Raw genomic sequence first — 20,240 nt, 5'->3', positions numbered from 1 at the left:
TCCTCTAACTATGTCAATTCTGTTATGCCATGTTAAAAATTATATTACTTATGCTGCAGCAATAAACAAGAGTCTCTTAGAACATGTGCAGAGTGCTTTGCCTGTACCACTCAGAAACCAAGCACTGATCTGGCACTGTGGACAGAGCTTTCAGATGGGCAGTTGTGCCCTTGTGACCAGGCCCCAAATTCCTCTTAAAAGTTATGCACTGCTTCCTAAGTTGTTTAAGACAGGACTTCTAGAGGTATCCCATATTGTTTTACTGTTACATTATTCTTAAATTGGTTTTAGGTATTTTTAGGTGATGTTTAATTGTTTTAATGCTGTAATGAGTTTAATTCTATTTTAAATGTAGATTTTTATATGTCCAAATTATATGTACCCATTTTTGGTTGTAAGCCACCCTGAGTTCCAGTTTTGGAAAAAGGGCGGGGTATAAATAAAGATAACAACAACAACAACAATAAGAAGGCATAAGAAAGCTCAGGTTTGTTGTTTTTTTAAACATGGATGTTAGAGCATGCTCCCATCCTCTATCTTACTCCCGCTCCAAATCATAGGCAGACTAAAAAGTCAACAGGGTAGGAGGATCAGGAGGCACCTGTCTCTGTGATCAGGTCTAAGGACAGTTGAGCAGAGAGAGGAATAAGATTCAGGAGCTGCATACACACCATACATTTAAAGCACACCCCCAAAGAATCCGGGGAACTGTAGTTTACCCCTCATAGGGATACAATTCCCACCATCCTTAACAAACTACAGCTCCCAGGATTCTTTGTCCAGGGGTGGGTGGGTAGGGGGATGCACTTTAATTGAATGTTTTGTACTCAGCCAGGGATAACAACTTGGCAGGCAAGGTCTATGCTGATAATTGCTCAGGGTACACTTTGATGCAGTGGTGGCTGGTGGTTCCATGTCAGTGGGGCACTGGAATCTGCTCTGGGTTTTTTTTTTCTTGGACAGCCCCTTGAAAGTTCAGACTAAGACCTGCAGAGGATTCCACTGCCCCACTGACATGCAGCCACCAGCTGCCACTGCTTTGATATGCACCCCAGAGTGGGTCACCACAAGGGAGCAGCAGAGCACTGACCTAAAGGTTCCTTCCACATCTAGTCCTAGCCTGGCCTGAAAGCTTCAATAGCCCTCCTCGATCCAGTGGGCCAACTAGGTAGGCAGTCTCTCCCTTCAGCCTGATGACATCATGGCCCTAGGAATCCTTGATGTGTAGCCTGAAAGTGGCTCGCCAAAAGGGCAGCGGAGCAGAGATCTAAAAGTTCCTACTTCTAGTCCTAGGGCAGCCTTCACCAACCTGGTGCTCTCCAGATGCTTTGGACCACAACTCTCATCAGCCCCAGCTAGCACATCTGGAGGGCACCGGGTTGGCGAAGGCTGTCCTAGGGGCATCCAACAATGCACATGGTACCTACTTTGCACAGATACACCAAGGATAGCCAAGTACTTGGGGTCATCTTTGATGGAGGCCAGTCTCACCATACAGCCATCCCGGCTCCGGTTGAAGTTGGGCTTCATAGATTTGCAGAGCATGCTCAAGAGAAGCTCTTTCATGGGGCTCTTCTCCAAATTGTTCTGTAGAAAGAACAAACCTCATAATGGTTAGGGCTTTCTTCATTGCAAGCTGCCACCCCTGTCGGGCATCCTAAAATTGTTTCCCAACACGTAAGCAGTGTCAATAACAGTCGTCGAAAGACAGAAAGCTCTGATTGACACAGAAACTTGTGAACACAATGCCATGGAGTGAGAAGCCTCCAGGTGACCGTAGCAGCTCTTCATTCTGACAACTGCCAGAGGAAAGTCTCCTTCCATCCCTTTTTTCTGTTCCATTGCCCTCCTGTTCACCTTTCTTCTTGGACTCACAGGAAGGGACAGAACTCTGTGTGTTTCCCTGAGTTCATTTTCCACTTAGTGCAAGAAGAAAACAGGCACTGCTGAAGGAAGAAGGCTGAGTGAGTCAATGGCAGCAGTGCTAAGAGGTCAGAAAGAGGCTACAGTAGCTACTACAGTCACCTATCAGCCTCTCCACACCAGAGGGTTTATTATATGGGCTCACATGGGAAGAGGCTCAAAGTCTGAGCAGGGTGCATTCTTTTCGACACAGATTAAAATGAGATTACAGAAAATAGCTTCCAAGTCTCTCACACTATCCTGTATCTCGCACAAGCCCTGTTTCAAAGCCCCCCATACTTTTTGCTTTCTATTTATCCCTATCAGTCTTCAACTTTGATCACACACAAAGGTTTCCTACTCCTTTAAACAACTGTCCACTCCCTCTTAAACCTGAACTTCCTTCCACAACACCTCAGTACCATATCTGGCACTCCTAACCACTGAGGTCACCTGGGCTTCTAGCGACAAAAATGGATCCAGGAGCACACCCAGACTACGAACCTGCTCTTTCAGCGGGAATACGACCCCATCCAAAGCAGGCAACTGACCAATTATTCGGACCCAGGAACCGCCAACCTACAGCACCTCCATCTTGCTAGGATTTAGACTCAGTTTACTGGCCCTCATCCAGCCCACCACTGAGTCCAGGCAGCAGCCCAGGGCTTGCACGACCTCTTCCAATTCAGATATTACAGAGAAATAGAGCTGGGTATCATGAGTGTACTGCTGACACCTTGTCCCAAATCTCCTAATGACCGCTCCCAAGGGCTTCATATATATGTTAAACAACATTGGGACAATATGATACCCTGCGGCACCCAATAGCACAACTGTGATAGGGCAGATGTGACCCTCCAGATGTTGTTGGACTACAACTACCAGCAGCCCCAGCTAGAGTTGTGAAGGCCTGGAAAAGAACTGCAAAAATTAGGACAAAAACCTGTTTCCCCCCATTTTTTTCAAAGTCTTTTCTGTTTTTTTCCCTGAAAAATTGGAAAAATTGAAAAAAATGAAGAAAAAATGGATTATGGAATCTTGGCTTTATGTCTGCTTGACACTGTGGAGGACTAGCAGAGACATAAATAATTTTCTTTGTTATTAATGTTGATGGTTACTTTTTAAAAAACAAAACAAAACTGTTTTTTGCCTGCTCCTCATAAACTGGCAAAATGAAAGAGGTTCCTTACAGTTCAGGATCTTGTAGATCCATATGTTACCAAAAAAAAAGTAAATTCAATTTGTAACAATTGTTTGAATAAAATCTACTTTTAATATACCAAATGTGGTAATTTTATGTCAAACCAACCTGTACATGATTACATTGGATGTTCCTGAAGCAACAAAGTGACTTTCAATCTGTAAAAAGTGCTAATATTGCATTTTTTTCAATTTTTCTGAAAATTTCCATTTTTTTCTGAAAAAACGAGGAAACAAAGGTTTTTTCCCATGGCTTCAAAATTTCCAGAAATTTTACATCTCTAGCCCCAACCAACATTCAGGGATGATGGTAGATGTAATCCACTGACATCTGGAAGGCCACAGATTTCCCATCTCTGATGTAAAATAAGGTCCCCTGCAGGTAGAGTGTTTGAAAGCATTGCCCTTGGCGAAGCCTTGAGGAAGACAAACTTCCCAGTGGGGTCTTTCCCCTTTTCGGACAGGCTGCTCAGTCCAAGAGACAGAGAGGAGTTCAAAAGCCATCTCTTTCTAAAATCACGAGCTACATCAGGCTTGGCCGGCATCCCTTTGCTGGTGCCCTTGGCATTCTTTATCTAAGGCCTGCAGCTTGGAGAATTACAGGAATAGCAACTCCCACAGTGCCTTGTCATGCAACAAGGGAGGGAGTGCTCCCCGCTGCAAAGGTTGCATTCGCCCCCCGAAAAGGAATGCTCCCCCTCAGCATCACAATAAACCAGACTCTCCTTTCCCTTCCTCTAACTGCACATTAACAACCCAACCAAACTATATTTGTGTGTGTAAAAAACGCACACTCCTCTCTCTCTCTCACACACACACACTCCTATCCACACATTCTTACATTTACACCTTGGAGAATGTCAGAGCCCTTATATCCCAGTTCACTGAGATCATCTGTAGGAGCATCATTACTCATCTCCTGAGCTGGTGAGGCTCATCTGACATCAACACGAAACTGAAACTTTAGTGCTATTGGCCTAGACCAGTGGAATGCTCTTCCATTAGAGGTTCAGCAGGCCTTGTCTGTATTAACCTTTAAATGTTTGCTGAAAATGTTTCTTGGCTGCCAGGCTTATGAAGATAGCATAAAAACTCTCTTAATTAACACAAACGCTTTCTGTAATAGCTGATGATCTGTTCTACTTTTTAAATATGTAGTTCTCATTGTGTATATATCACTGTTGCAAACCACGTTGATATTTTTTTTAACATTGAGATGGCAATGTACAAGTATTTTTTTAATAAATAAATATCCTGCCTTTCTGCTGCCATAGCACCCTAAGCAGCATACATCAGGTTCCTAAGGGGCCACCCATTCAGGCCACTGGCCAGACCCAGACCTGCTTAGCTTTAGCCAGATGGTGACCTCCTGGACCTTCAGACCATATGCCAGGACCTTCAGATACATTATCTTGGTAATCCTTACAACAACCAATTACTATTTTTACAGATTTGGGAAGGAGGCTGTGGTCAAGATGCAACAGCTTAAGGTTTCTGGGTACACAGAGTTCAGAAGTAAATTCCATCCAGTTCAATGGGACGTCACAAACCAGTTTTAATGTAGATGGGATTGCATCCTTAGCCACTACGCTACAGTAGTGCAAAGAGCAAATGGTGTCAACAAACTACATCCACCAAGTCTAGCAAGGCTGTAAACCCCATGAAACAATATTTTGAAAAGCGTCTACTGGAAGGCACCTTGCTCAGGGCTCACTGAAACCTGGTGATGCACCAAAGGACCACTCTGTCCCTTCCAGCCCGGAGAGTTAGGAGATTTCTGCCAGCTTGCCCTGCCTTCATACCTGCTGGGTGACTGGAGTTCTCTCTACCCAGCAGGAACAGAGAAAAACGTGGGAGCCAGCAAGGGGAGAGTTGGGGGAATTGGCAATTTCCAGGCTAGAGAGTATGTCAACTGGCCACTCAAAGCTGTGTCACGCCTCCAAGAAATTAGTCATATTTCTTTGTGTTACAGATGGGTGGCTGGGGCCACGGCATGTTTAATCATAGACCTTGGAGTGGGGAAGAGGTATCAAGAAACTGTTCCAATGAACTAGCCGCATTTCAAAGGACTCTGGTCCAGGCTAGACACACTTTATTCATTTACTTATTTATGAAAAGGGAGGCAAAGGAAACAGGTCAGATGTGTTCTGGCTTGCACCAACATCAAAGGGCATCCCTTAAAGACCTTTGCTTACACGTTTCGTTTATTTTATTTAAACAAGATTTATAAACTGCTTAATAAGAATTCAAAAGCCTGTATGTGGTTTATATAAAACTGCATATTGCATAAAATATTCATTAAAAATAGTGACAAAAACAGACATTAAAAAAAATGAAATAATTGAAATATAGATAAAACCAACCATTTTAAAGATAAATATGCATAATAAAATTACATGCCTGGGTAGGCTTCCTTTAAGAAAGAGGTTTTTAGCAGGCACTGGAAACAGTACAGTAGGTGCCTGTCTGACGTCAATCAGCAGGGCGTTCCAGGGAATAGGTGCTGCCACACTAATGGATCAATTTCCCGCATATGCAGAATGGACTTTATGTGTCACTGGTACAAGTTACACTTGCAGATGTAACATCTCTACACTTTCTCCCCAGGAGAAATGGGGAGGCACCGATTGAGAGACCCAAAACAAAAGAAAAGTCGCCATGCCCTTTCCTCTTGCCATTCCTGGGTGGGGAGGTTTCCTGGGTTAGGGGGGGAATCTCCATCACTGATCGTTCCCTGCCTTGTCTAAATATTTAGAGTAAGACTCTTTGGAGGTGCTAAGGGAGGAGACAGGATGCAGGAGCCCAGCAGGAAGGAACAGTCCCCAGGCGCAGAACGAGAGGGAGTTCAGTGACATTGTTAAGACAGATTATTAAAGGCGATGGGGGGGGGGGAGAGAAAGGTCTCCATGAGAATAGAGCTGATTCTGAACATTCTTCCCCCACCCCCACAAAAAAAGTCTGGATCGTATCCTTTCCCTTTCCATAGTTAAAAACTGGCTCACCATGGAAAATTTAGGATTTTAAATATAACTCCGCAGGAACAGAAGGTATGGAAACGATTCCAGGATGGGAGGGGAGATTGTCATGCTGGGCTGGGAAACGGAGTGTGGTGTCTTTCTGGGGGACAGCTGATTTGTGAGGGAAAGCACTCTGTATGCTCAGAGGTGCTACTCCCAACTGGTTAAAGGAACACGGAGCATTCTTGCTCCTCTTCCCGCATTCTAGAAGGAAACTTACACAATGGCTTTAGAAGATATGCATGATTAAAAAAATATTTCTATGCATAATACAAAGAAAAGAAACAAAAGGAAAAAAGATTTAATTTATATCTAAGGTGTCCCCCACTTTATCCTCACAACAACAACCCTGTGAGGTAGATTAGGATGAGAGATAGTGACTGATCCAAGGTCACCCAAAGAGGCTCATGACCAAGCAGGGATTCGAACCCAGGTCTCTCTGATCAAAGTCCATCCCTCTAACCACTGCACCAGGTGTGGCTGGACTCCCAACTCCCAGCAGCCCCAGCCAGCATAGGCAATGGTCAGGGTTGATAGGAGTTCGAGTCCAGCTACATCTGGAGCACTGCACTTCAACCACCCTTGCACTTTACCACCTTGGCTGGCTGTGGCCCTGATTTAGAGAAACATTGCACAAGTTAAGACTTCATCCATCTCCGTGGCTTTCCTCCTCTGTGCATCTACCGACACTTCTACACAGCAGCTGTGCTCACCTGACTTGGGACGCATGGTATTGGAAGAATCCCCTTTCATTCATTCATTGATAGCATTTTTCATCTCCCACTTTAGCCAAATACGCTCCCAGAGCAACTTACAAAATGGATTACAACCTAACAGACATGGCACACAAGGAAAAAGGGATGATGAGGGAGGTGGAAAAAAAAGTGAGCACCAGGTGGCCAGCTGGGATGGGAACAGTTCAGGAAGCCTGATGGAACGGGTTCTGCTTGGTGATGGTTGAGGGAGGGCGAGAGAAAGGTCTCCACGAGAATAGAGCTGCTTTTGAAGTCAGTGAAGAGGCGAGCTGTAGTCCAGCAAACTCTGGAGGGCACCGCATTCGCTCCCTCTGTCCCAGTCCAAGGCAAGATTTGGAGGAATCAGAGGGGGTTGCAACGAAGAGGTGGGGGAGCGCTCCGTTCAATTCACCGTGTGTCAATATAAGAGATGGTAAGTTGCAATGGTGATACTTGGGCTTATTTTCCTTTTTTTTTTAACTAGTTCCGATAAGTGCTAATAAGAATCTGGAGAAAATGTTCATTCCAGAAAGGGAAACATACACTGTGGTCTCCACCCCACACTCACAGAACCACCACGGCAGCTCCTGGCAGACTGGATGAGGCCCGTTTTCCTCAGTGTTATGCCATTCCAGTCTGGTTCATGGACTGCCATTCCTCTTCCCTCCCCCCCCCAAAAAAAACACTTTGCACCCCTGCAGCCCTCTGAAGTATTTCACATTCTTTGGCTAGACTTAACAGGCTCAGACAATCTGAGCTAATCTAATTCCCACCCTCGTGGAGGAATCTAAAACTAACATCTCTCTCCAGAATGAGGTAATGGCACTTGAATCAACAAACTGAGCACCAAACAGATGCAGAAGGGGGGGGGAAGAGACTGAGGTGAGGAGAAAGAAAAACTTCCTTCTTCACCCCAACTGGTTAAAAGTCACACCATGACCATGCTGGAGTTACAGAAGGAATTTGGTTCCTGGGTTTGGGGAATGGTTTGTCAGTGAAAGGTTCAGGAGCCCCCCCTCTCCTCCGGCAAGAAAGCGTGAGACAGAATAATCTGAGGTCCCCACAAGTGTCAAGGCTGGAACTACACATCAGTTCAACAAAGTCCCTGTTTGCTGAGCAATGCTAAATCGGGGGCAGGGGGCATTTGGAGATGAGAATCAGCTGGCAGAAAGACGGAGTGCTTAACCCCTTTGCCTCACACTGATCATCTCCTGTCACCCCTTCCTTGCTACATCTGGGCTTTTAACTTAATTTAATTTTTTTTAAATGTCAGAGCAGAGTTGGGATGAGAACAGAAAATGCTCCCTTGCAAATGTCCCCACCCGTGATTTGGATCATACCGGGCAAACACAGGGGTTGAAAGCCCACGTTTGTGGAGGCCTACTAACCCTGACAGAGATGTTCCATCTGCTCTGTCGGAGGCAATATGGTTCTCAATACCAGTTGCCGGAAACTGCAGGAGGGAAGAGTGCTGTTGCGCTCAAGTCCTCCCTGCGGGCTTCCCATTGAGGACTCTAGCTGGCCACTGTGAAGACAAGATCTTGGACTAGATGGGCCACTGGCCTGACCCAGCAGGCTCTTCTTATGTTCTTAGGTGAAGGGTAATTGTGCTGTTTTCTGAACCACCGCTTCAGATGCATTAGGAGAACAGGAAGCTGAATCAGACCACTGGTCTATCTAGCTCAGTACTGTCCACACTGACTGGCAGTGGCTCTCCAAGGCTTCAGACAGAAGACACTGGGCATTGAATCTGAGGCCTTCCACATGCAAAGCATATCCTGTGCCCCCTCCCCTTCAAGAGGGCTCACAAGTCAGCAGCAGAGTACTTGCTTTGCAGGCAGAATGTCCCGGCTTCAAGAATACCAAGAGAAGGCAAAATTTTTTAAAAAGGTATGACGGTGCTGAGAAAACCAGTGTCCAAATCATGCAAACACACCAGCAATGCGTTGAAAATCGGCCCACATGGAAGGTGCATTTGTGACGTTCACAAAGAGAAACTTGACATAAGGCAAATGGATCATCCCAGCCCTAAAGGAACACTCAAACACTCAAAGTCATTTTTCATTAGACGAGCCTGCCGGATCAGTCCAAAGGCACCTCTGGTCTAACACCCTGTTCTCAGAGTAGCCAACTGGACGCCTTGATGGGAAGCCCAAAAGCAATGCCCAAGCACAACCGCACTCGCTCCACTTACAATTCCCAGCATTTGGTATTCAGAGGCATACCAATTCCAATAGCAGTGGCAGAACGCAGCCATCCTCCGCGACTTTGTTTCATCTTCTTTTAAAGACATCCAAATTGATGGCCATCTCTACATCTTGTGGGAGTGAATTCCACAATTTAAGCATTCACTTTGTGAAGAAGTGCTTTCTTTTGCCTGTCCTGAATCTTCCCATCATCCAGCTTCATTAGATGTCCCAGGCTATGGCCTGAAGGCACATGAGGCCAGCTCCCTGCTGAAGCTAAGCAGGGTCAGGTCTGGCCAGTGCCTGGATGGGAGACCGCCTGGGAACCATATGGAAGCCGCCTTGGGTTTCAATCATGAAAAGAAAGGCAGGGTATAAATGTAATAAATAAATAATAAATGTCCACAAGTTCTAGTGTTGTGAGAAAGGGAGAAAAGCTTTTTTCTCTTCACTTTCTCCATGCCAGGCATAATTTTATACACTCCTACCGTGCCTTTTCTCTGAACTAAAAAGCCCTAAATCACAGAATAGTAGAGTTGGAAAGGGCCTACAAGGCCATCGACTCCAACCCCCCTGTTGCAGCCTTTCCTCATAGGGGAGTTGCTCCATCACCTTGATCATTTTGGTTGCCCTTTTCTGAACCTTTTCCAGCTGTACAATATCCTTCTTGAGGTGAGGCGACCAAGACTGTCCACAGTATTCCAAGTGTGGTCACATCTTAATTTGTATAAGGGCATTATGATACCGGCATTTTGTCTTCATAAAACCATCCACCTGAACTGATTCCCACTGAGCTGTATGACCTGCAGCTACTTCTAATATGGGATGGAATGCCTCATGGAGGAATGGAAGTGTGTGTGTGTGTGATAATTCTGTTTGGTTTGCATTTTAATGTGAACTTACTTAATTTGCATTTCCCAAAACAGCATGTGAGCTGAAATGCAGCATCCTTTGAAAGTCATGCTTCTCTAAATTTTGCAATGCAATTCTTCAACCAAGTAATGCATACAAAAATGCATATATCAGGGGAAAGCATGCCTACAAATGCAGATGAGTGAAAATAATTTAACAAAAATGCGTTATATTAGGGAAAGTTACTTGCAAACAGTGTATCTATTAGGCCAAATTGCATAGAAAAAAATATATGTTAGGGAAAATTCTGATAAAATTTCATGAGCATTTTCATGAGTGAAATTTTTTTTAAAAAGCAAAATGGATGCATATTGTGTGGAGAAGTAAAGTCAAGACTGGAAAAATCAGAATCTGAGAAAATCCAGAACTGACAGATTTGTCCATTCTAGTCTCAGGAGATCTTGTTATCTGTCGAGAACCAGCATAAAAAGCCTAAGACCAAGGAGGTTGGTAATGTTCATTCTCCCCGTTCGCAGGGGGAGCTTCTGCCCCTACAAGAGGCCTGGAGGACACAGCACCTTCACACATGCCTCTTCCCCTGTAGGGCAGGGGAGGAGGGTGAAGGAGGCAAATTGCAATTGAGACCGTGGGAACAATTCTGGTCGCCAATTAAACAGGAGAGGTAATACAGCTCTGGTGGATCTCATGCGGATCTGTTTCGAAATATAATTAGTGCTTGCCATTACTGATAGTTTCCGATAATAACTATGTCCCTATGAAAATCAGGGCTGCAGACTTCCTGACTTGGCTGCCAGAAGAAACAATACCAGTGCTTCTGTAAATGAGTGGGACAGCTGAAAAACATTAACCAGCTAGATTCACACGCTTGTGGCTCAACTCACAGGGGATCGGCGGGGGGGGGGCAGGGCTTGGAAACTCGCCAGCCCCTATTACAGTACCTACGGCCAGGTCTTTTCACCCACTGAATGTCTATTTTTAGCTGAATTGTAGTATCCTGATAGGCATTCCATCAAACACTTTGCAGAGAGATGATTAACAAAGAGCAAACATTAAATGAAAAATCTCAGCCAGATTAATTCTGAGTGGGTGTCAGCAATTTAGAGCTTGTTCCAATGGCTTCCAAGCGACAAGCTTCAAGTTAAAAAATTAATCCATTTCCATTTGCAGACAGAGCGGGTCAAGTAGGACAACCTCCTAGTTGGATTACTGCAAAGTGTACTACACGGGGCTATCCTTGAAGATAGTCCAGAAGCTGCAGTTGGTGCAAATGTCACTGCCCATTTGTAATCTGGAGCAGTGAGGAGGTGGGGCCATATCACATTGATCCAGAAGGCACAGCAGCTGCTGCCTGTGAGCTACCAGGCCCAATTCAAGGTATTGGTACTAGCATACAAAGCTCAGAACAGCTTAGGACCCAGTACTTCATGGAGTGTCTTCCGCAGTACCAGTCAGCTTGGTGTTACGATCTGCTGGGGAAGCTCTGTCGGTGGTCCCCTTGCTGAGCATTGTACAGGAGGCCACTACAGACAGTAGAGCCTTTTTGGTGGTGGCACCCAGTTTATGGAACTCCGTTCCAGTGCAGAACCAGACCCCCCCTTATGTTCATTTCGGCAACAGCTTTGCACACATCTGTTCTTGCAGAATTCAGAACACAGCACAGGTGTTCTTGATTGTTCAGCTGAATTCTACAGATGAACATAAAAACATCAGGAGAGCCTGGAATGGAACACAGGAAGCTGCCTTATATTGAGTCCGACCATTGGTCCATGTAGCTCAGTACTGCCAACACTGACTGGCAGAGGCTCTTCACAATTTCAGACAGGATCCTCTCCCAGCCCTAACTGGAGATGCTGGGGATTGAATCTAGGACCTTCTGCTGGCAAGGCAGATGCTCTGCCACTGAGCTGCGGCCCTTCCCACGTGGCCAACCAGATGCCTCTGGGGATCTGGCAAGCAGGACCTGCGTCTGATTACTATTATAATGTTGTTTAATGGCATTTCATATTTTTATTCTGCTTTAATGCAATAGTTTTAAGAGTTGTTTATTGTCACACTTTATATGGCATTAGCCGCTCTGGGATCTACATTGGGAGGAGTAGAATATAACCAACAAACAAATAATGAACATCTAGAATCCATTAGCAAACTTGACATTGTAAGATTTGACTTTCCCACAACAGAAAAGAATTGCCCCTCTTATTAACGTACGTGCACTGCTGATTTATCACCAACGGCTCCTAACTGAGGACTGTAGCTCCCTGGTAGGGCGCTTGCTCTCAGCACCCTTAACACACTACAGATCCCAGGGTTCTTTGGGGGAAGCCGTGACTTTTGAAAGTGGTACGATACTGCTTGAAATGTATAGTGCAGATGGGGCCAGGGATTGCTTTTCGCTCTTGCTGGGGACAGGCCGGTAAGCAGGATTTGGTCAGTTGGATCTTATGGATTTCTTCCTGAATTAAAAAAAAAAAAATCACAGGGATAACTAATTGCAAGGTAGCGTTTCAATGTGTGTATGTGCACTTGCAGATGAACTGTCTTCCAAAAAGACACAGTATTCAGCCTGAATCCAGTGAGACTCATTCATGTTAATATTCTTTGAAGGTATAATTCCAAGTTTCTGCATTGGCCTATAATGGTCTGAAGCCCGATGCAACTTCAAGAGGCAGTTTCCTACCTTGCGTTTTATGGTATGAAAAAAGATGGAGGCAAGGGAACATGGAAACATTGGACAGAAACCCTCTTCATAAGAAGAGCCTGCTGGATCAGGCCAGTGGCCCATCTAGTCTAGCATCCTGTTCTCACAGTGGCCAACCAGGTGCCTGGGGGAAGCCCGCAAGCAGGACCTGAGTGCAAGAACACTCTCCCTTCCTGAGGCTTCCGGCAACCGGTTTTCAGAAACATGCTGCCTCTGACTAGGGTGGCAGAGCACAGCCATCATGGCTAGTAGCCATTGATAGCCCTGAAAGAAAACCTGAGAGAATGAATTCTGTACATTCCAAAGAAAACAGTTAGTGTGGAAACAACCTGGAACTCTCCACTCTGTGTTTACAACCTAAAACTCTCCAGGCTGTCTTTGTTTTTGAACATCTCAGGTCTTGCTGCGTATTATTTCTGCTCAAATATCTCTGGTGTCTACCAGGTCGCGGCCACAACATTTTTAGCAATGAGCAACATCTCTGTGACTGCACCATTTTATCAATGGTCTGTGTTGGAATTACTTTTAAAATGTTTTCAAAGCTTTTTTCATAGAATCATAGAATAGTAGAACTGGAAGGGGCCTATAAGGCCATCCAGTCCAACCCCCTGCGCAATGCAGGAATCCAAATCAAAGCATTCCCGACAGATGGCTGTCCAGCTGCCTCTTGAAGGCCTCCAGTGTCGGAGAGCCCACTACCTCTCTAGGGAATTGGTTCCATTGTCGTATGGCTCTAACAGTTAGGAAGTTTTTTTAAAAAAAGATGTTTTTAAAGATGTCGAACATGTTTCTAAAGATGTTTTGTTGTAATATATTTTAAAGTGTGGTTTAGAGTGTTTTTGTTTGCCACCCTGGACTCCTACTGGGAGGAAGGGCAGGATATAAATTTAATAAAGAAATAAAGAAAAAGGGAGCACTGAACATAACAGGAGAATCTGCCGAACTACATTTCATGCACAGTGGAGATGACTAAGAAGGCTCTTTTGGGCAGATGATGGCAGCAGTGAGCAAAAAAAAGCAGACCTCGAGGACGTAAGCCCTGCCAAATAAATGGAAATAAATGAATGAATAAGTCAAGGTCTAAATGAACATAATCTACTTCTATCACATAGGTGTGTAACAATGTAAAAACATCACTAAAAATAGGTCTAGTGGCTGGTGGGCAATCAAACATGCAACAGTGACCAAAAGCCCTTACGTGGCTTTATGACATTGCAATGCAAACCCCGTGTGTAGCATCACCTAAATATGTTCGAAAAGACCTGGCTGCGCTGACTACACAGGTCTTCCAAATGGTAACTACGCCACAGCAACAGAATATAATAGTCCAAGGAGATGAAGAATGGTTACAAAAGATGCATCGTGAATAACCTGCCAAAGCAGTCTTCATCGGTGGCATCTGGCTGAAGGACATCTCCCCGTGCGTGGTCTCAGAGGGTCAGCAGTGAACAAGGCAGACACGATGCCAAGAAGGGAGCCATGGCAGCTGAGACATTTCAAGAAGCTGCACCGGAAGGATCGTTTGGGCTTGAGGATCTGCAGAGGGGCATCGGGAACACTCTATTTCCCCCACTATCCTGGGGCAGCAGTTCCCAGACTTCCCCCCCCCCCACGGACCACTTGAAAATTGCTGAGGGTCTTGGCGGACCACTGGATGGTTTTTCTGCCTGTTGTAGCAACTGTAACAAGCTGTGCTCCATGATTTTAAACTGTGTTTTTATAAAGACGCTCGCACACCACCGGCGGTCCGGGGACCACAGTTTGCACACCTCTTGCTTAAAAAGCAAGGTAGACTGGAGAGAGAGGATGGGAGCCATGAGCCGCTAATGCCAGTATGCCCAGGTAAGGAGAACCCCTGCCCACCCTGGGCACTGGCACCCAACCCTTTTCTCTCTCCCCTTGGCTCCAACACCCAATCCGCTGGAGCTGATTTAACTGCAGAGGGCAAGGGCCGTAGCTCAGTGGTAGAGCACCCACTATGCATGCAGAAGGTCGCCAGTTCAATCCCAGGCATCTCCAAGTAGGGCTGGGAGAGATCCCTGCCTGAAACCCTGGAGAGCAGCTGCCAGTCAGTGTAGACAATACTGAGCTAGATGGACCAAGAGTCTGACTCAAGCAACTTCCTATGCTCCTACAAGCAAAATGATCATTGAGGCTTTCAAGGGACCACAACTGAGATTGTACCTCCAGGCAGGGCTGGGAGAGACTCCTGTTTGAAACCCTGGACTGCTGCTGCCGGTCAGTGCAGACAATATTCATTTATTTTATTATTTGATTTATATCCCGTCCTTCCTCCCGGCAGGAGCCCAGGGCGGCAAACAAAAGCACTAAAAACACTTTAAAACATCATAAAAACAAACCTTAAAATACATTAAAACATCTTTTAAAAAAGCTTTCAAGACATCTTAAAAAAGGTTAAAAATATATTGTTTTTTTGTTTTTTTAAAAGGTTTACAAACACATTAAAAAGCAATTCCAGCACAGATGCAGACTGGGATAAGGTCTCTACTTAAAAAGCTTGTTGAAAGAGGAAAGACTTCAGTAGGCGCCGAAAAGGTAGCAGAGATGGCGCCTGTCTAATATTTAAGGGAAGGGAATTCCACAGGGTCGGTGTCACTACACTAAAGGTCCGCTTCCTATGTTGTGCAGAATGGACCTCCTGGTAAGATGGTATCTCCAGCATCGTCAGGGATGCCGCTCAACAAGATCAGCCTCAGAAGACCTTCTCTCGATCCCACCGGTTAAAACAGCTAGACTGGTGAGGACTAGAGAGAGGGCCTTTTCAATAGTGGCCCCCACCCTGTGGAACTCTCTCCCAAATGATCTCCGCCAGGCCCCTTCCATGATGAGTTTCCGCCGGGCCTTGAAGACCTGGCTCTTCAGGCAGGCTTTTGGGATGGGTTAGGTTTCTTACTGTTATGGTTTTAAATTTTAACGTTTTAATGTATTGTTTTTTTTTATCTTGTGCGTCGCCCAGAGTGGCTGGACAACCAGCCAGATGGGCGACTAATAAATTTAATAAATAATAATAAAAATAATAATAATCTGCAGGAGGCCCTCACCTGCAGAGCGCAGTGATTGGCTGGGTATATAAGGGGTAAGACGGTCTTTCAGGTATCCTGTCCCGAGCTGCATAGGGCTTTGTACACCAAGACTAGAACCTTGAACTTGGCTTGGTAGCAAATGGGACGAATGCTGAGCTAGATGGACTCAGTACAAGATTGCTTTCTGTGTTCCTGCAAGGAGAAACAGGAACAAACTCTGTGGCTACAGTACAAATCAGGGATTCCTATGGCTGGGTTTTTTTTTTTTTTAAGAACTACACAATATCTGGAGTGCTAATCACAGATCTCCAACATAAGAAGTAGTTTGGCTCTTAAGAGTGTGTGAGTGGTGAGCCAGATTGCCCCCGTCTCAATTCTTGCTCCTGCCATGGACTCACGTAGGCAAGCCGCTGTTCTCTCAGTCTCAGTACCCCATCTGCAATGTGGGAACAATAGTGCCGGCTTACTTTACAGGGTTGCTGTGTTAAGGTGATCAAGACAATGCATCAAAGCATCTTTACAATGAAAAGAAATTACTAGGGGATTGTTCAGGGTTATTGACATTGAGGATCCTTTCAAGTTATTACGTTTTCTGAGTAATCTTCCTGGGAAATCTAGGTTGCAAACTTACAGACACTTAACTGGGAGTAAACCCCCTTGGACCCATCAGGGATTTCTTCTAAGTAGACATGCACAGGATTACATTGCTCTCGCTCAGTTTCTTCTCGTGAAAATAAATTAAGAATTGTGAAGTGCTTTTTATGTGGACAGACGCTGCACAATTTGGCAATAAGAGACTCCTGTTTGGGACGGACTTACGCATGGTATGGACTGGTTCCAGGTCAGAATGATTGTCCGGTCTTCTGGTGGTGCTATTTCCTCACAAACCATCTAGGGGTGGTGGAAAAAGAGGCAAACATTAATGAATTCCCAGTGAACAAGAAAACAGCATCTCCAACTAAAACAAAGGATATACATGCATGCAATTTCCATCCTTTGGCCTTACCCTTGGTTGGCTCTCCCACTATCAATATTGTGGCTCTGCCCACCTGTCAAATTTGGCTCGTGAGGCTAAGATCTGATAAGGATCTGGCCTGCGGAACCAGAAAGATCCTTCACCCTAATATATATTGTTGTATTCTTTTAAATGTTAGCAAAGTCACTTAACGCAGATGGAGTCAAGAGAGAAAAATCCTAAAAACACTTTTATATTAAAATTATACAAAACCAGCATGTAATTTGAGGAGAAAGGGAGATTTTGTCTTTCTTTCTTCGGGTCTTGCACTCGTGCACACAGCAGGGAGATGTTCAACCAAACACCCAAAACTCCCTCAGAAGTACACAGGCAACCAGAGCAGATGCTGCCTCAGTGAAGATCATGCCACTCTGCCTGGCTGCTAAGCAACACCTCCACCTGTGTCCCTTTTGGCTAGTTGCCTTTGATATTGACAGAATTAACCCTTAAGTTACAAACTGAATGATCTCTGCTGTTGCACTTCCAACAGGCTGTTCCAGGTCAACATAAAGAATGTAAGCTCCTTGAGGAAGGGACTAAGCAAAAAAAAAAAGTGTAACTGCCTTGTTTATTGGTGGTGCTGTATAAATAAGACAATCAATAAACATTACATCCAGTATCTATTAAACATTGGCCCCGTTCATACACAAATGACAAAGCTATGGGATTTGGCATGCCACTGTGTTTTATTTGTGTATGTGTATGTACATGCATATTAGTCATCTTTGTATTCACAACATTCACATGTATATAATTGGTTTTAGGCCCAGACTGGACACTGTCTCGGCAAATATACAATCCCACATAAGTACCCTGCTGGATCAGACCAGAGGCCCATCTAGTCTAGCGTCCTGTTCTCACAGTGGCCAACCAGATGCCTCTAGGAAGTCCGCAAGCAGGACCTGAGTGCAAGAGCACTCTCCCCTCCTGCGGTTTCCGGCAACTGGCATTCAGAGGCAGGATAGTATATTGAGCCATCATGACCAGCTGTCAACGATAATCTCATTCTCCACAAATCTGTCTAAATCTCATTTGAAAGCCAAGATAACGGGGCATGCCAGGGCTCTTACAGGAAAGGATCCATCTGAGAAATGGGTGCTTAACCCCTTCCACACAGCAAATGCACCAAAGGTTCGCCTCTCAGCAAGACTCAATTCTGGCTTAGGGAGGGGATAAAAAGCTGTCTCAGAGGACTGAATTTGGAAGGGAGAATGGGAAGGAACTAAGCACTCCCTCCATCCTGCCCGGGAAACACTCTCACGCAAGTCTCTCACTGAGCGCCGGCACCATGCAGATCCCCCTGGACTAGTGACTCAAGGGAGCGCCTGTGTTCCTTGTGACCTCTGTTTCACCATGGCCTCATCCAGCATCGCCCTTTCTGCCACATCCATCCTTGCAAGGCATTGTACAGTGTGGATTTACCACTGCCTGTTACTCCCATTGCTTGCACAGTTGCACTGTTGCACATTGCCCTGGAAAGTGTTGCGATGCAACACCCGAGACACTATCCACATTTTCCTTTTGCCTTGAGCTGCAAATGGGAGATCCAAGTGGTTAGGGACACAGGAAGCTGCCCGGTACTGGGTCAAATCATTACACCGTCTAACTTTGTATTTTCTACACTGACTGGCAGCAGCTCTCCGTGGTTTCAGGCAGCCCTACCTGGAGATGCCTGGGATTGAACCTGGGACCTTCTGCATGCAAAACAGATGCTCTATCATTGAGCTACGGCCCTTCCCATCAGCTCTGAAATCTCATGCTGCTTTAGGAAGCATCGGACATTCTCTGGGCTGAGCTCCATTTACCTTGGTCTGGACTAGAAAGGAAGTATCATCTGCTTTGCTGGTGGGAGATGGAACGTGCTGCCCTGGGGCGGCCGAGGGAGGCCTAGTTGTGGCTGAAGTCACAGAGCTCGAGTCTGGGGGCCGTGGGACGGCGCCAGGGGATTGTGTGGCTGTACTGCCGTTTGTTTCCCCAAGCTGTTTTGTTGTCGGCACTGGCGTTTTTGTCGTCCGCTCCACGTGCTCCGACTTCTTTGAGGGGGACACAGCAGGGTTGCTTGTCGTTTTCTCCTTTGCAGCAGCACCAGCGCCGCCACCTCCTGAAGCTGTAGTGGTGCCAGCACCGGCTGAGCTCTTTACTGCTTTAAAAAATAAGCTGAGGTGAGGAAATCATGTGTGCACCCACCCACAACACCCAATATTTTGAAAAGCCACACACCCCTTTGCAATTTTATTTTTCACCCATGACAGGGAGGAGGACTATCTGACTGTGAACCAGCACTGGCCTGCGGAGCCTTTTATTCTGGCCTGCAGCCTCCCATTGTGCCTGACCTCTCCTTCCCTCGACTGCTTTTGCTGCTGCTCTACTCTGAAGCTCATCCAACGGTCCCTTATGCAGCGCCACCGCTCACCTTCACCACCTCTACCTTGTTGCTGTTTCAGTTCTACAGCTCCCAGGCAAATCAAACAGTGGGGACCAACGCAGAAAGTTGGGGGGGGGGAGAGAAGTGGAGGAAAAAACCTGAACAGTGAGAGTCACCGTGATTGCTTTGTGGGACCCAATGCTTTTGCTGAATTTATACCATCAGGGATAGCTTAACGTCTGTTGTCTCTGCTGTAGTGACCTCTAGGTTAGATTACTGCAATGCATTCTACATGGGGCTGCCTTTGAAGATGGTTCAGAAACTGGAGCCGGTGCAGAATTCCGTGGCCAGTTTGTTGACCGGGGTAATGCGGTCTGAGGATACAACACCAATCCTGGCACAACTGATTTGGCTACCAATTCATTTCGAGGCCCCAATGCAAAGAACTGGTTTTGGCCGATACAGTCTTAACGCCTGTGTGCACTTTGTGGGCTTTCCCTTCTGCTTTCTCTCTAAATGGGGAGAAATGTGTGCCTGGATTTCTGTGGATGGGGTGCTTCTGCCCAAAGTTGGCCGTGGCACTATCCGCTGCTGGCATGCAGCTCCTGGAACACTACCCATGGGCAGTGGCTGCTGGTGCCCACTGGGGTTGGGAGGGCGGAATGCCAACAGGAGATGGAGCCAGAGCCAATGGCAGCCAAGGGTGGAAGCCAGGGAGACCACTGACTGGTGAAGCCAGAGCCAATGACAGGCAGAGCCAACCAATTCTCGTTTTGCCCCCATCCTCTCCTCTGCTGAGCTCTACAAGGGCTCCCCCTGAGGCTAAGGGGGAGGAGGAGGAAGCTGGCAGGCAGGGCCACAAACCTGGACTGATGGTAAGTGAGAAGGCAGGGCGGGTAGAGACTGGTGGAGGGCAAACTGAGGGTTGGTGGGACAGTGCCATGCCCACGGGGAAATGCAACTTGTGAGCTGAAAAACAAAATCCTTCCCTGCCCCCCCCCCCGACCTAAGATTTCCATATTTTGGGTTGTCAGAGCTGGCCTTAAGTGCCCATTTTCTTAAAACGCAAATTAGCTCTGTTTGTGTGATAATTAATGGGATGAAAGCTGGCATGGAGGGGGGGATATTTAACCTTTTCTTTCCTAAGCCACTGTCTGAGAAAAATCCCTTGCCTGAAGCTACCATTTGCTTTAGAGTATGACTGTC

The 20,240-nt window shown here is 46.0% G+C and overlaps 1 protein-coding gene across 1 annotated transcript in view; it reads right to left on the bottom strand.

The window, feature by feature from the left end:
* The window catches only part of PODXL (podocalyxin like), a 125,964-nt gene that overhangs the window by 22,328 nt on the left and 83,396 nt on the right, over nucleotides 1-20,240 (bottom strand). The window contains exons 3-5 of the mRNA XM_061638103.1: nucleotides 18,475-18,809; nucleotides 16,474-16,545; nucleotides 1,428-1,587 (exon numbers count right to left, since the gene is read on the bottom strand). Of these exons, the coding sequence (XP_061494087.1) occupies nucleotides 1,428-1,587; nucleotides 16,474-16,545; nucleotides 18,475-18,809 (567 nt within the window). The remainder of the gene's footprint in view (nucleotides 1-1,427; nucleotides 1,588-16,473; nucleotides 16,546-18,474; nucleotides 18,810-20,240) is intronic.

Source organism: Rhineura floridana, chromosome 8 (genome assembly GCF_030035675.1).
Source record: "Rhineura floridana isolate rRhiFlo1 chromosome 8, rRhiFlo1.hap2, whole genome shotgun sequence".
Lineage (NCBI taxonomy): Eukaryota > Metazoa > Chordata > Lepidosauria > Squamata > Rhineuridae > Rhineura > Rhineura floridana.
This window is presented reverse-complemented; position numbering and strand designations above follow the sequence as displayed.